This window comes from Oryx dammah, unplaced genomic scaffold, assembly GCF_014754425.2.
Source record: "Oryx dammah isolate SB20612 unplaced genomic scaffold, SCBI_Odam_1.1 HiC_scaffold_11, whole genome shotgun sequence".
Lineage (NCBI taxonomy): Eukaryota > Metazoa > Chordata > Mammalia > Artiodactyla > Bovidae > Oryx > Oryx dammah.
The window spans coordinates 37,614,173-37,628,248 of NW_024070195.1; the positions used below are offsets into that span (position 1 = coordinate 37,614,173).

The 14,076-nt window shown below is 56.7% G+C and overlaps 1 protein-coding gene across 1 annotated transcript; it reads left to right on the plus strand.

The window, feature by feature from the left end:
- The first annotated feature begins 7,376 nt into the window (after positions 1-7,376).
- On the plus strand, positions 7,377-13,913 carry KCNK16 (potassium two pore domain channel subfamily K member 16). The gene is made up of 5 exons (XM_040249765.1): positions 7,377-7,589; positions 10,724-10,838; positions 11,957-12,123; positions 12,912-13,077; positions 13,401-13,913. Exons 1-5 carry the CDS (start codon positions 7,377-7,379, stop codon positions 13,622-13,624), a joined length of 885 nt encoding a protein of 294 aa, XP_040105699.1. The 3' UTR covers positions 13,625-13,913.
- The last annotated feature ends 163 nt before the right edge of the window (positions 13,914-14,076 follow it).

A 14,076-nucleotide genomic window follows, 5' to 3' on the forward strand; every position in this document is an offset into this window, starting at 1 on the left:
CAGATCTTTATTTGCTTTTTTTCCCCTTTATTGGCCACGGTGCACGTCTTGTGGGATCTTAGTTCCCCAACCAGGGTTTGAACCCAGGTCCTCAGCATTGAGAGCAAGCCGTCCTAAAATGGCCTGCCAGAGAATCCCCTACTTGCTTCTTCTCTAATGGTCTTCAGAGCCCACCACCGCCAGGACTAAAAGCTCCACGACAACAAGGGATTGTTTGTCCTGCTCGTCACTGTGTCCCCAGCAATGTGTCCTCGGTTCACGAGTGGCAGAGTCAGAGCCACGCTCCTGCTTCTTGGGCCCCCATGACCTCCCCTGGGCCCGCTGGGCATTCTGGCACCCACATGGCATGTGGCAAATCCTTGGGGAAGTCCACGGAACCAGTGAGGGGGACGCAAATTGCCCTCACAGCCTGATTCTAGAAGCCTCCCCAGGAGTCTGCAAGGCACATACATGCTCTTTCTCTCTCTCACTCTCTCTCTTAAGAGCCCCGAGGATGGCATGGAGTGGGCCAGGCCCCCTCAGAAACAGACTCAGAGTACCCGGCACACCTTGGTACCCAGCCCTCTGGAGCTGGTTCGTCTGCGGACAGTAATGCTCCTGCCCAGAAATTACCTCCCAGACCCGAAGGCCTCATTGACAGGGATGTGTGACATGGCCCCATGCAGAGCGCAAACCCGCCTCCTAGAACAGTCGCTGAGGCCGCAGCGGAAAAGACACAGACAGCCCCCGAAGTCGCTCCCTCCCCACAGAGCCTGGCCTCTGACGTGGACGGCCGCCCCCCTGGTGCAACTTCCCCTCAGCCCTGTGGGCCCTGCAAATGGGAGGAGCGGAGGAAACATTCTGGAAAGACCCTCCAGCAGGGTCTTTTTGCACCGGGCATCCACAATCCGCACCGGGTTCCAGAGAGCCGTGAAGAGGTCCAGAGTATCTGAGTTCACTCCAGGCGGAAATGTGGAGTTTTCCCAAAACGTCTTCCAGAAAGCGGCCTGGCCAGTGACTTTCCACCCAGGTCCTACTAGGACCGAACTGACTGTGCCAGTCCAGTGGTAGGAAGTGTTAGGAGGAGGGAGGCTTAGAATGTGGCTTTCTCGGGTCTTGGAAAGGGTGGGGGGTGGGGGGTGGTTAGAAAGCAGATAGAGAAGCTGTGGTAGCCTGAATAACCTGCCTTAATACTGGCCATGGCCTCATCAGGGCAGAGTATGCCTCCTTCCCCCTTCAATCTGGCCTCGGCCCTGCGACTTGCTTTGGTTAGTGGGGACTTTGGCAGTTACGATACAAGCAGAGGCATGAAATGTGCCGGCCTGGCTGGGCCCGCCTCTTGCCAGGCTGGTGATCTCTGCTTGGCAAGAACATGCCCTGGGCAGGCGCTGCCCCCTTGAGCCCACACCCCAGAGCAGACCCAGGCCCAGGCCACAGCCTGGAGTTGAGCCCCACAGCGCTGGAGTCTGGAATCCCCATCAGGCGGCCCAGGTCTGCTGAGCCTTGGCTGACCTGAGGACCCATACTCTTGAGAATAAATGCTGGCTGTCATTAGCCACTGAGACTTGGCAGGGTCGGGGGGTGACTTGCTACGAAGCATTAACTGTAGCAAGAGCCACAGAAATTGAAACCCAGAGATTGTATGTGAACAGCCCCAGAGTTTCGTTTCCTTCCTTCTATGCCTCCTATCAAAAGGCACTCGAGGGTTTCCGTGCTGGTCCAGTGGTTAAGATAACGCCTGCCAACACAGCGGCCACGGGTTCAATGCCTGCTCTGGGAAGATCCCACATGCCACAGAGCAACTAAGTCCGCGCACCACAACTACCGAAGCCCGAGCCTAGAACCTGTGCTCTGCCACAAGAGAAGCCACCGCAGCGAGAAGCTCGAGCACCTCAAGGAAGAGTAGCCTCCCCCCCTCGCTGCAGCTGGAGAAAGCCCGCACACAGCGGCGAAGGCCCAGCACAACCAAGAAATAAAATAGTGCAGAAGTAGTGAAAGGCACTCAGTCGCGTCCAGCTCTTGCGACCCTGTGGACCGTAGCCCGCCAGGCTCCTCTGCCCATGGGATTCCCCAGGCAAGAATCCTGGAGCGGGTTGCCATTTCCTTCTCCAGGAGATCTTCCCGATGCAGGATTGAACCCATGTCTCCTGCACTACAGGCAGAGTCTTTACTGACTGAGCTAGGAGGGAAGCAGGCGCTTGAGGGTAGGTTGTATGGAGCTGGCACTTTGGGCCACGATAGAGCAACAGAGACCTGATTCAGCCTCCTGCACTAAGAGACTGAAAACTAGACAAGACACATAAAACAAGGGTTTTCCGACCTGCAGCCAAAGGCAGTGCAAGACCTGGAGCCCCAAGAGAAGAGAAACAAGAGAGGTGAGCCCGCTAGTCGCCTATGTGCAGGGCAGGCTGGCATGCAGGAGGCAGCCTCCCCCATCAGCCTTCAGCTGGTAGGGATGGGATTTGGGAGATAAACACTCCACCCTCCTTCCACCCCGTGGGACAACTCTGAGTGAGCCCTACACAGATGGTGCCCCCCAGGGCCCCCACAGGTGGACCCCCAGGTGCCCACAGCAGCCACCTGCTCTATCACATGTGCAAGGCTGCCCACCTTCCTCCCCTGCCCCGCTTCCCCACTTTCTCAGAATCCCTTCCTGGGCTCACTTCCCAGATAAACCACGCACACCCACATCTGGTTTCAGAGTCTGCTCCAAGGTCAATCCAACTCAGGCAAGGACATCTATTTCAGAGTCACGGTGGGGGGCTCTTGCATCATGCTCTCTGGGCTGATGAGAATGGGAGTCCCTCGAACTTCAACTAGAGCCCCCCTCTCAACCTCACTACACACAGGGGCTCAGGGAACCATCTCTCATGAGAAAGGAATCCCGCTGCCCCAATAAACAATGGAATCTTCTGAACGAGATCAATAACAGGTGTGCTTGTCTGATTGTCTTCAGCCTCCTTCCCCTTGGCTTTCCCCACCCCCGGGGGCCACACAGCACAGCAGGCTCTGACCAGCAGGGCACTCACACCCACACGCCCTGCCTCCCACACCCTTCACGGGGGGGTGGGGGTGGGGACACCGCCAGGAGCCCAGACAACCACACACCAGGCTTGTGGCTCTGGCCTCATGCGCCACTGTGTAGGTGGGCACCGTTAGGGCGGCAGGACCTGAGACTGGAGCTCTCCACCTGCCCTTTCCCCTGCAGGGGCCACACCTGGGCCAGGTGGGCCTCAGCCCCTCCCCTGAGCTCTGGTCCCAAAATGTGCCATTCTCATTTGTGTGGATACACGCCTAAGAGCAACTCCGTGAGTGAATACCGATGTTGGACGGCGGCTGGGTGAGCTGGCCTGCCCTCCCCTCCAGACTCATTCAGACGGAAAGAGGCCCACATCCAGCTGCTCTGTTTGCCCTGCATCCTCTGGTCACTGTACGTGAAATTGATCGGGGTTGGGGGGAGAGTTGTTTTTCTTCTTTTTTCCTCCAATCTCCTTATTAGTTCAGCCTCAGAAGGTCCCTTATCACTGCCGGATGTCAGGCCACACTCCGCCAGCAGGCCTGGCCACGTTAGACTCTCCATTAATTGATTTTGCCCTCCCACCTTGGGGAAGCACAAATTGGCGCTGTCCATTAGCAGCAGTAATTCCCTGAAAGGGATTATAAATCATGCCCTGTGTCCGTCCATCGCTCCCATCGGAGTGGCGCCCATGTAGGGAGGTGTCATGCAGGCAGGGACCATGTCTGATGGGCAGGGGAGGGCCCTGCAGGCCTGAAGTCTCCCTCCTAAACCTGGCCCGGCCAGGCCACTGCCAGGCAGGGGAGCAGCCAAGGCAGGTGCCAGCACACAGAAGGCATTCAGCTCACATTCTACGCGTGAAGCGGAGGCAGGGCAGGCACTGGCCCTGGAGTGGGGAGCGCTTCAGGGACTGATCGAGCTGAGCTCCCAGCAAGCCCACCATGAAGGCTCCACCCTTTAGCTCTGTGGTCCCCTTAAGCCGGAAGAACTCCTGGGGAAGGCTGTCTTAAACTCCAGCCAGGTGGCTCAGACAGTAAAGAAGCCGCCTGCAATGAAGGGGTCCGGGGTTCGATCCCTGGTTCGGGAAGATCCCCCGGAGAAGGGAATGGCTACCCGCTCCAGTATTCTTGCCTGGAGAATTCCATGGGCAGAGGATCCGGCGCAGGTACAGCCCAGGGGGTCACAGAGTCGGACACGACTGAGCAACACACACACAATGCCCTGTGAGAGGAAACAGCAGCAGCAGGGAGAAATGGGGCGAGGCCCTCAGCAGGGGGTCCCCAAAGGAGTTGGGGGTCTTGGCCCACAGGGCTCCTGGCATCCTTCCTGTCCAGGCCCTGAGGGAGCCCTGTCCATCTGCAACAGACGGCCCTCCCCACCGTGCTCGCCCGTCTCCCCCTCCCTTTCCTTCCACCTGAGAACCACCACCATCACCTGCTGACCACGCCCAGACTCACCAAGGATATTCGCACAGAAGAGGTTGCTAAGACCCGCCCGAGTCCCCAGACAGCAGCAGGCGAGCTTTCCAAATGGTAAAGGAGAACTCTTCACATACTGAGCTTCTCCTAGGCAATAAAATGGGATTTGATTATCACACGCCTGGCAGGTGTGTAAGCATAACCCTAGCTTAGAATCAGGACCGAGGGCAAGATGTGTGACCCAGATGCTTGCTTCTGCGCCAGGACCGGCTGGCCTCCCAGCATGGTGCTGTCTGGGAAAGCTCTGGGTGTGAGGAGGGCCTTACAGGAGACGGCTGTGGACACCCCGGTGGCCTCAGGGACCCAGAGCCAGCAGGACTGCAAGGAAGACACCTGCCACCCCCAGACAGGGCCCCGACTGAACCTTGAACTTATCTAACCATTGAGAAGTAACAATCCCTAACTGTGGCTTAAACAAATCAGGCTTAGGTTTCAAACCTGTTTAAATCTAGAGGTAGGAGTGTGCAGGAATCAGCTGAGCATCTTTGCGATGCTCGTGACCTTTCCTGCAAGGACACGGGGTGGCTGAGCAGGGGCCAGCATCCGTGCACTCAGGGCAGACCACCTTTGGTTCGGATGCATCACCCTCAGCCTGCTCCTCCGCAGCTGTCTCTGATTGGCCAGAACCAGCTCTCGGGGCGGGGCGGGGTGGGGGGTGGCAGCGGCCCTGCTGCAAGGGAGCTCCGAAAGCGGGTGCAAGGGGCAGGCGATCCCCTGATCCCCTTCTCTTCTCTGGGTCCCTCTCCTCCGCTTTCACGTGTTTGCTTCTAATGGCCTGGCCACACCTGGGGCTCCTCGGTGGACTGTCCACAGGCTCCTGGAGCCATTTTGCCTGCAGATGCAGAGCTAGAAATGCCAGATGACTGCATGGGTGGGGACGATGATAGCCTGGCCTCCCTGCCTCCAGGGGACTAACTGGGTGCACTTCACCCAACAGGGCTCCCCAGAAACCGGGGTAGGACAGGGCTACTGTCCTTTAACCCTCTATGGGTCTTCACTTAGTTCACTGCCCATACATAAAGCGGCCTCGCAGGGCTGTTCCTGAGACAGTGAGGAGTGGGATTATCATGATGGGTGAGATCAGCTGGGCTCCACTGCCTGGAGCTGACATGTACAAATGTGGGGCCATGTTCGCCGACAGGGAGGGAAAAGCTATCAGCGTGGGAGCTTGTGTCTGCGGGCACAGCTCGTTACAGGAAACACCAGAGAACTCAAGCAGATTATACTGACAACCCTCGCACACTGCTGGTGGGCATGTAGAATGGCACAGCTACTTTGGAAAACAGTCTGGTGGTTCCTCAAATAATTAAACATAGAGTGATCATGTGACCCAGCAATTCTACTCTTAAGGACACTAAATGAAAAGTTACAATCCCATTAAAAGAGACTCGTACGTGAACACTCATAGCAGTATTATTCATAACAGCCAAATATCTATCAACTGATAAATGGGTATATAATATACATAAAATGTTGGTACATATCCATGGAATGAAGTATTATTCAGCCATAAAGAATGGAGTAGTGACACTTGCTACATTTCAGATAAACCTTGAAAACATTATGCTAATTGGAGAAGCCAGACACAAAAGTCCATGTATTGTATGACTGCATTTAAATGAAATGCTGTCTAACAAGGCCCTATTGTATAGCACAGTGAACTACTGATATATTCGATATCCTGTGATTAAACTATAAAGGAAAAGAATATTTTTTAAAAATGTATATATGTGTGTAACTGAGTCACTTTGCTGTACAGCAGACATTGGTATGATGGTGTTAATCAACTATACTTCACTTTTAAAAAATTTTTAAACATGTCCAGATTAGGGAAATCCTGAGACAGCAAGTTAACTGTTGCCAGAGGCCAAGGGGGCAGGCTGGACAGACAGGGGTGACAGCTAAAAGGTACAAGTTTCCGCTCTGAGGTTTTAAAAATATTCTAAAAATTGATCTTGGGATACTTGCAGGCCTCTGAGTATTCTTGAACAGAGAAACCATTCAATTATATACTTTAAGTGTGTGAATGGTAGCATGTGAGTTATAAATTAAAAAAAAAAAAAAAAGCTGCTGCAAATACACACGCGCGCAGAGAAAAAGAGGAAAACACCCTTGATTCCACCCACCCAGAGTGAACCACTGCTAACACCTCCGGGCCGGAAGGTACTTTGTTTTCGCTTCTTTTTACTCACACTTACGTCTCACCGACGTAGCCTCCCAAGGGAACCTGCTAAGGATTTCAAGCGAGGAGGATTTTCAGCAAAAACTCTAAAGCAAATGCATCCGGTTTCTTAGGAACATCAACCCTCACACTTTTCCTGATCCAGGCTGTCATTTGTCTCTTTGCTTTCTCCTGATTTGTCACCCAGGTCTCTCATCCGTGGGTTCCCCCAAGAGGCAGGTCCATCCTCCCAGCCCCATTTCTTATCCAAGGCAACTGAGTGCAAGTTTTATTCACACCCGTTCTGATTTCTTCCCAGCTCCTAAGCCTGGAGCTCAGAAGACGTCATGGGTGAGAAGCTGGGAGCTGCCGCGGGAGCCAGGACAGAGTGAAGGGGAGCATCCGATTTGGTCCCCAAACACCCATCCAACTTGGAGGCAGAAAGTGGGACATGATGCGCTCAGGAGGACCGTTAGGTCTCTTTGAGGGGTCCCTGCCGCTGACCTGCTGCTCTCCATGGGGAAAAAAAAAAGCCTGGGCGGGGGGTGGCAGTCCTGTTTGCACTCAGGGCACTTAGTGCAGCCAAGCTGAGCTGCACTGTTCAAACAGACTCCCCAGCCTCCGAACACCTGTGCCGCCAGTGGGGGGTGAGGCAGGCAGGAGGCTGGACCAGGTCCCCAGGCGCTTCCCGCCTCTGTTTCCACAGCCACCCCCACAGCCCTGGCACAGTCCTGGGCCTGCCATGCCCCGTGCCGGGCTGTGCAGCCGCTGGGGCGGCCGGGTGCTGCCCCTGCTCCTGGCCTACATCTGCTACCTGCTGCTCGGCGCCACCATCTTCCAACTGCTGGAGAAGCAGGCAGAGTCTCAGTCCAGGGACCGGTTCCAGTTTGAGAAGCTGCGCTTCCTGGAGAACTACACCTGCCTGGACCAGCAGGCCGTGGAGCAGTTTGTGCAGGTGGAGGGAAGAGGCTGATGTGGGACGGGGTTTGGGGGGGCGGAGAGTTGCAGAATGCAGGTCCAGAGCCATCACCGATGGCTGAGGCCCCATTGGAAGCTGAGCGTGATGGGCAGAGAGAGCCAGGGGAAACCTGAGGTCAGAGTCTGGCCCCTGGGGTCTATAACTGGATTGCTGTGTGACATTGGGCAAGCCACTTAACCTCTCTGGTCCCCTTCTAGGTGAGGAGAATAGTCTTATATGTGCCGCAGATGTTTGAGAGCTGATGAAAAGCTCTTTCTAGGCTGCCACTTGCTGCATAAATGTGAACCGTGTGTCAGGGCTACCAGCGCTGTGCACACTTCTGCCCCCACACTCCTCGCTTCCCCTTCCCCGGCTCCAGGCAGCTTCTTCCTCTTCCGTCCCACTAGCTCTCCTCCCCCCTCCCTGGGGTGCTGACCACACTGTGGGTGGGAGACACAGATAAAGGTCAGGAGCCGCCACCACGCCAGCTGCCATGGACCTGGGCTTGATGAGCGACAGCCAGGGTGACTGAGCCCCACCCCTCTGTGCCGACAGGGCATCTCTGGTGATAGATGGGTCACCCCTGCTTGGACCCCTTCTGTAGAAACTCTGGGGCCCCAGTCCCCTCTCTCGCAGAAACCAGCCAAAACTAGGGTGTTGTGGGGGAGGGTGAGACCAGGGGGTCCAGTGGGGGACAACACCGACCGCAAAGGAGCAAGCCACATGCAGTTTCGTCACAATGACTGGTCTTTATTGAGTGTTTACAATGTGCCCCAAACAGCACGGAGCAGGGCCATCACGAGGCAGGTAGACCAGTACTGGTCCGAACCCTGGGGCCCAGTGTTTTCTGTGTGTTTCCTCATAATTACCTATTGCCGCCACTCTCTCAGGTTTGCAGGCGGGGACGGGTGGGGTATGCAGCCCAGAGCTGCATAATTAATGGCAGAAGCAGAACTCGAACCCAAGCCAGCTTCTCCTCGCCACACAGCTTAACATAAGTGCAGGGGGCAGCTCTCAAAGGCTGGGCCCTGGCCTAGCAGCATCAGCCCTACGTGGATGCTCCTTACAAAGGCCACCCTTCAGGTCCCACCCCAGACCTCCTGAGTCAGGAACTCCAGGGGGCAGCCAGAGCAACAAGCTGTGTGTTAACAAGTCCTCAGGCCACACTGATGGACCCCCAAGAACAGCAGGCCTAGAAGATGAGAGGTAGGCTGGCTGGTCAGAGAACTTTCCAGAGTCGTGCGAAGCCCTTTCTCCCAGGAAGAGGGGCTTCCGGCCTCAGGTTTCACTTCCTTGCTCCCCAGCAGCTCAGGGCTCGGACCATAGCACCCCAGTCAGGGCTGAGAAGGGCTCAGGATGGGGAGTGAGGCAGAGGCCCTGGAGCCCCTCCACCCTCAGCTCCTGGTTGGAAGCAATTCCTGGAGCTGCAGAGGGAGCAGGGAAAGGACTGGTAGCTGGTATGTAATTAAAGGCACAGGCTTGACTGCAATCCTGAGTGAGGTGCCACTGATGAAAGGCCCCCAGACCTCCCCGGGGGTCCTCAGCCTCCTTGGGAGGGACCTTCACTTGCCAGGGGAGGTCCAAGTGAGAGGCAGAAGAATGCCAGGTAAGATTCCCAAAGAACGCACGTGACAGTCATCGCTCGGTGTCCGCGCGGGATTGCTTCCAGGAACCCCAGCGATACTCTCCGCCGGTGTGAACCGCGCCGCAGGTGTGAATCTCCTGGATACTCAGGGCCTGCTCTACTGTTCAGATGACAGTAGAAGGAGCGGAGCTATAACAGTAACAAAAGCAGTATTGAAGACCGACACCATCAGGAAACTTGCCCAGGGTGCAAGCCTGCCCTTCTCACCTGCGCACGGGGATTCTTAGAGCAGAACGGACAGCCCACATTGGGAGCCCCACCCCCAGCACCCCCCGCACTGCGGCCCCTCCTTGCAGGACGGAGACCCCCAGACTGGCGGAGGGGACAGCCAGTTCCTACGGGCAGTGCTGCTCCCGTGGGCGAGGGTCTCTGGGGAGCAGGCGTGTTTTGGAATGTTCGGTTCTGGCCTCTCTGGATGTGTGGGAAAGAGAAAGAGGCCAAGGTTCGCATGAGAAGAGGCCAGTTCTGCCAAAGTGAGGAGAAGCAGACAGCCCCGGTCACGACATCCAGACTGGCCTGGCCCTCACAGGGGTCACCCCCAGCCCCGGCAGAGCTTGCTCACGCAGCCAGCAAGGAAACGGTTCCCACAGGCCCTGGAGGCCGGAGCTTTCCCCTCCCCCCACCTCCCTCTGGCCTTTGGGGCTCTACCAGGTGGCCAGGCTGCGCGGCTCCCCTGGGACAATTCACGGCTACAGGGGAGGGGTTTGGGAGCAGATGGGGGCAGGTGTCCTGCCCACCTCCAAGAGGGCTTGGTGGGGGACAGAGGGGCTTAGGCTTGAGTCTGCAGGGTTCAAGTTCTATAAACAACAGCATGCACACACGTTGAACATGCGGCACCCATGCACACATCACATGTATACAACACATCACACATATACACCACCAACACACACACACACACACACACACACACACACACACACACATAGAGGAGACCTTTGCCCTGGCCTCTGATGGAATTTCTCCCATAGACCTGGGACTCACCAGGGGGCGGCAGAGAGCAAGCCTGCCAGCTCACCTGGAAGCTCAGAGAACTCAAGGTCCTCTGTCCACCATCAGCCCCCAGAGAGGGCAGCCCCATGGCTTTCCTGTGGTCCCAAACCTCATGTTTGCAAGTGCACCCTTCCAGGAACATCCAACCCAAAGTCTTCTCGTTGTCCTGGCAACCCCTGGGGTCTCACCCTCTTGGCTATAGGCAACATGTCCCACCTGGCTGGCTCCATAAATACTGTCTGTCCCCTTGGGACCATCTCTCCTCCGCTAGCCACACTTAAAGCCCACATCACACTCAGCCCTTGGCCAGCGAAGCAGGAAGTGAGCTTGGAATTCAGCGACCTTGGGCAAGTCAGCCACTCTGAGCCTTAGTTTCCTCTTCCATGAATGGGAATGTGACTTAAGAACTTCACTAGGTGAAACACAGTGGGGAGGCTGGCCACCAGCCGGTGCTATCAGCAACCTCTTCCTCCCACCCTCTGCTGCTCCACAGGTCATCATGGAAGCCTGGGTGAAGGGCGTGAACCCCAAGGGCAACTCCACCAACCCCAGCAACTGGGACTTCGGCAGCAGTTTCTTCTTTGCAGGCACGGTTGTCACCACTATAGGTAAAACGTTGGGATGGAGAAGGCCACCCCCAGCACCCTCGCTGAAGTTGGAGTTCCCCAAAAGCAGTGGCTGAGACAAGGATGTGGTTTATCTCAGAGACGATTCTGGGAAGCAGGAGAAGCAGGAGAGTGAAACAGGAAGAGGAGAAAGGGCAACAGAGTTTGCAATCATGAGCAGGGGACTGGGTTAGGGCCACTGGGTTCACCAGTGCTGGGGACCCTCTGAGAAGCCGAGGAGAGCCCAGCCAAGCGGGGAGGAAGCAGGCGTATTTGTCTACCAACTCCTGCCCTGGCTGGTTGAGGACTGAGTCCGGATGTATGAATTCTCCAGCATTTTGGACCTGCCCCCAGACCAAACACGCTCCTGTGGCCAGAAGAACCCCTCGGGTAGACAGAGAGGCAGGGACTTGGGGTGGGGAGTCCCCTGCATGTCCAAGAGCTGTCCACTCAGCTGCAGCTGCTGTCCCGGTGTTCCCAGGGGACAGAGCACCAACAGCGTCTGCTCTACTCCCTCGCCAGAAAACCCACCCCCCTCCCACAAGGAACCCCGCCATCCCGCGGAGCCCGGTCTCCCCATTCATTCAATTAAGTTCAGTTCCACACACCGTCCTTGAATTCAGGTGACATTAAAGCAGTTGGAGTGGAGGTAGCAGAGTATGAACTTGGATCAGACCCAAGGAAAGAGTGGAGATAACAGAGTATGACCTTGGATCAGACCCAAGCTTGGCTCTCAAGGAGCTTCTGATCCAATAAGGAAGGATAAGATAAGCACGCTAAAAATAGGAGCACAGGGCAAACTAGATAGCTAGATAGGAATGACACAAAGCATTGTGGGGAATCACACCTGGTAAAGAGGAAGAGGCTGGCAGCCAGGAGGGCTTCCTAGAGGTGGTGTTTTTGGAGATGAGCCTTCAAAGGATACTTACCAATCGAGATCATTCTAGAAGAGGTTGAGAAGAGTGTTCATGAGAAGAGAGCTTTTTCTCCGCCCCGCCCCACCCTCCCCTTTGCACCTCTCCTCCCTGTGGTGGTGGAAAATCAGCCTCCACTAGAGTCTGTCAGGGAGGCCGTTCCAAACTCTCCCTTCCTCATATTTGCACCCTCTCCCTCGCCTGCAGGATATGGGAACCTGGCGCCCAGCACAGAGGCAGGCCAGGTCTTCTGTGTCTTCTACGCCCTGGTGGGCATCCCGCTCAACGTGGTCTTCCTCAACCACCTGGGCACAGGGCTGCGTGCCCACCTGACCATGCTGGAGAGGTGGGAGGACCAGCCCAGACGCTCCCAGGTAAGGTCCTCCCTCCCCACAGCCCCTCTGGGACAGACTCTGTTGCGCTCAAGGCGCCCAGAAGCTGACAGTGAGACAGAGTCTGGCTAGCAGGGAGTTAGGGGTCGACACCCATGGACGAAAAGGACCAGGTGGACAAAGGAGCAAAATTGTGGCGCAGGCTGGACAAAGCCTCAGCCTACCCCTCAAGGAGCTGGGCAGGTGCCGGTGGCGCAAGCTGCCCCACAGTGGGCGCTGACGTGGCCAGGACTCTGCCCCGGCCTCAATCGGGCATGGCAAGGTGTGCCCTTGGGCCAGGCTGACATACACCCTGAGAGAGATGGCTGGAGGCCACCTGCTGGCGGCTCGGCTAGGCCTTCTTCAAAGGGGGATCTATCTGGGCACACACCTCCATGGTCATCAAAGAACTCCATGCCACCCTGGACACCTCCAGTGCCCACCCTGTCATCTGGGCCCTTGCAAAGCTATGCAAAGAGGCAGAGGTGTAGAAGGATTGGGGCAGCTCAGGGACCATCTTCCATCCCATATCTAAGTCCTGGGGGTCCTGCACACGTGGACACCAAGCCGAAAGGCATCTCCAACTTGACCCACCGACACAATCCTGCTGACCAGCTCTTTTCCTGGCCTGGACAAGATGTCACACACACAGAGATACAAGCCCCACCCCACAGGGGTGCAGGCTAAGGACCTGACTATGGTCCAGCCCATTTCCTAGCTTGCCCCAGACCCCCTCCCCTGCTTATAACCATGGGCCTTCCGAGCGGACTCAGAGACTCCTCCGCTTCCAGCTGCTGCAGACCCTGGGCCTGGCCCTCTTCTCAGCAATGGGGACGCTGCTCATTCTCATCTTGCCGCCCATGGTCTTCAGCCACGTGGAGGGCTGGAGCTTCAGCGAGGGCTTCTACTTCGCCTTCATCACCCTCAGCACCATCGGCTTTGGGGACTATGTTGTCGGTGAGAAAGGGGCAGCCACAGATCACAGGGTCGGGGCCACTGGGATTCGGGGGAGGGGGAGATGTCAGCCGGGGGAGGGGGGTAATTCTTGAGGACCAGAGAGCCCCTGGTTATTCAAGGGAGACAAACACTTTGTGAGGCTGCTGCAAATTCTCACAACATCCTCGGAAGTCACTGGTCCAGGAACCCATCACCCTTTCCCCGCCCCAGGGCCCTCACCTGCTGATCCTTATTAGGGGGAGGCTGGTGGGAACCCTTTTGGAACCTGGAGGGTGGCTGCCCCTCAGACCACTTGCACTGATCGTGTCCCCCTTCCCGGCCAGGCACAGACCCCAGCAAGCATTACCTCTCGGTGTACCGGAGTCTGGCAGCCATCTGGATCCTCCTGGGCCTGGCGTGGCTGGCGCTGGTCCTCCCACTGGGCCCCCTGCTTCTGCACCGGTGCTCCCAGCTCTGGCTGCTCGGCAGAGGCCTGGGTCTCAAGGAAGGGGGAGCCCCCGAGACCAGTGGGCTCCCTAGACCTCAGAAGATTCCCATCTCTGCATGAGCCCCGCCCCCAAACCGTGGCCGCAGAAGCCCCTCACAGCATCCTTTGTCCACCCCAGAGGCCCCCTGGATTTCCTGCCACACCTCCTCCTCGGCCAACCCACTCACTTCCCAGCCAGAGCTGGTCTCAGGAGCTCTCCAGAGAGAGGAAGGAGACAGGGGGGCCCAAGAAAGTGACAGAAAGGAGACAGAACGGGAGACGGATGTGTGCTGTGATTCCCAAGCCCCTCCCTCAAAAGTGACCTGCGGGGACGTCCCTGGTGGTCCAGCGGTTAAGGCTCCACTCTTCCAATGGGTGTGGGTTTGATCCCTGGTTGGGGAACTAAGATCCCACATGCCGTGCAGCATGGCCAAAAAATTAAAAAAATAAAAATGACCCAAAAAAGTTGAATCCAGACATGGATCATTATGACCAAATCTCCATTGCACTTCCTGAACTGCCCCCACCCCCCA

Coding starts and splice junctions, on each gene's coding strand:
- KCNK16 (XM_040249765.1), top strand. CDS start 7,377: ATGCCCCGTGCCGGGCTGTGCAGCCGCTGGGGCGGCCGGGTGCTGCCC. Junction 12,124..12,911: donor ACCAGCCCAGACGCTCCCAG/GTAAGGTCCTCC, acceptor CTCCGCTTCCAG/CTGCTGCAGACCCTGGGCCT. Junction 13,078..13,400: donor CTTTGGGGACTATGTTGTCG/GTGAGAAAGGGG, acceptor CTTCCCGGCCAG/GCACAGACCCCAGCAAGCAT.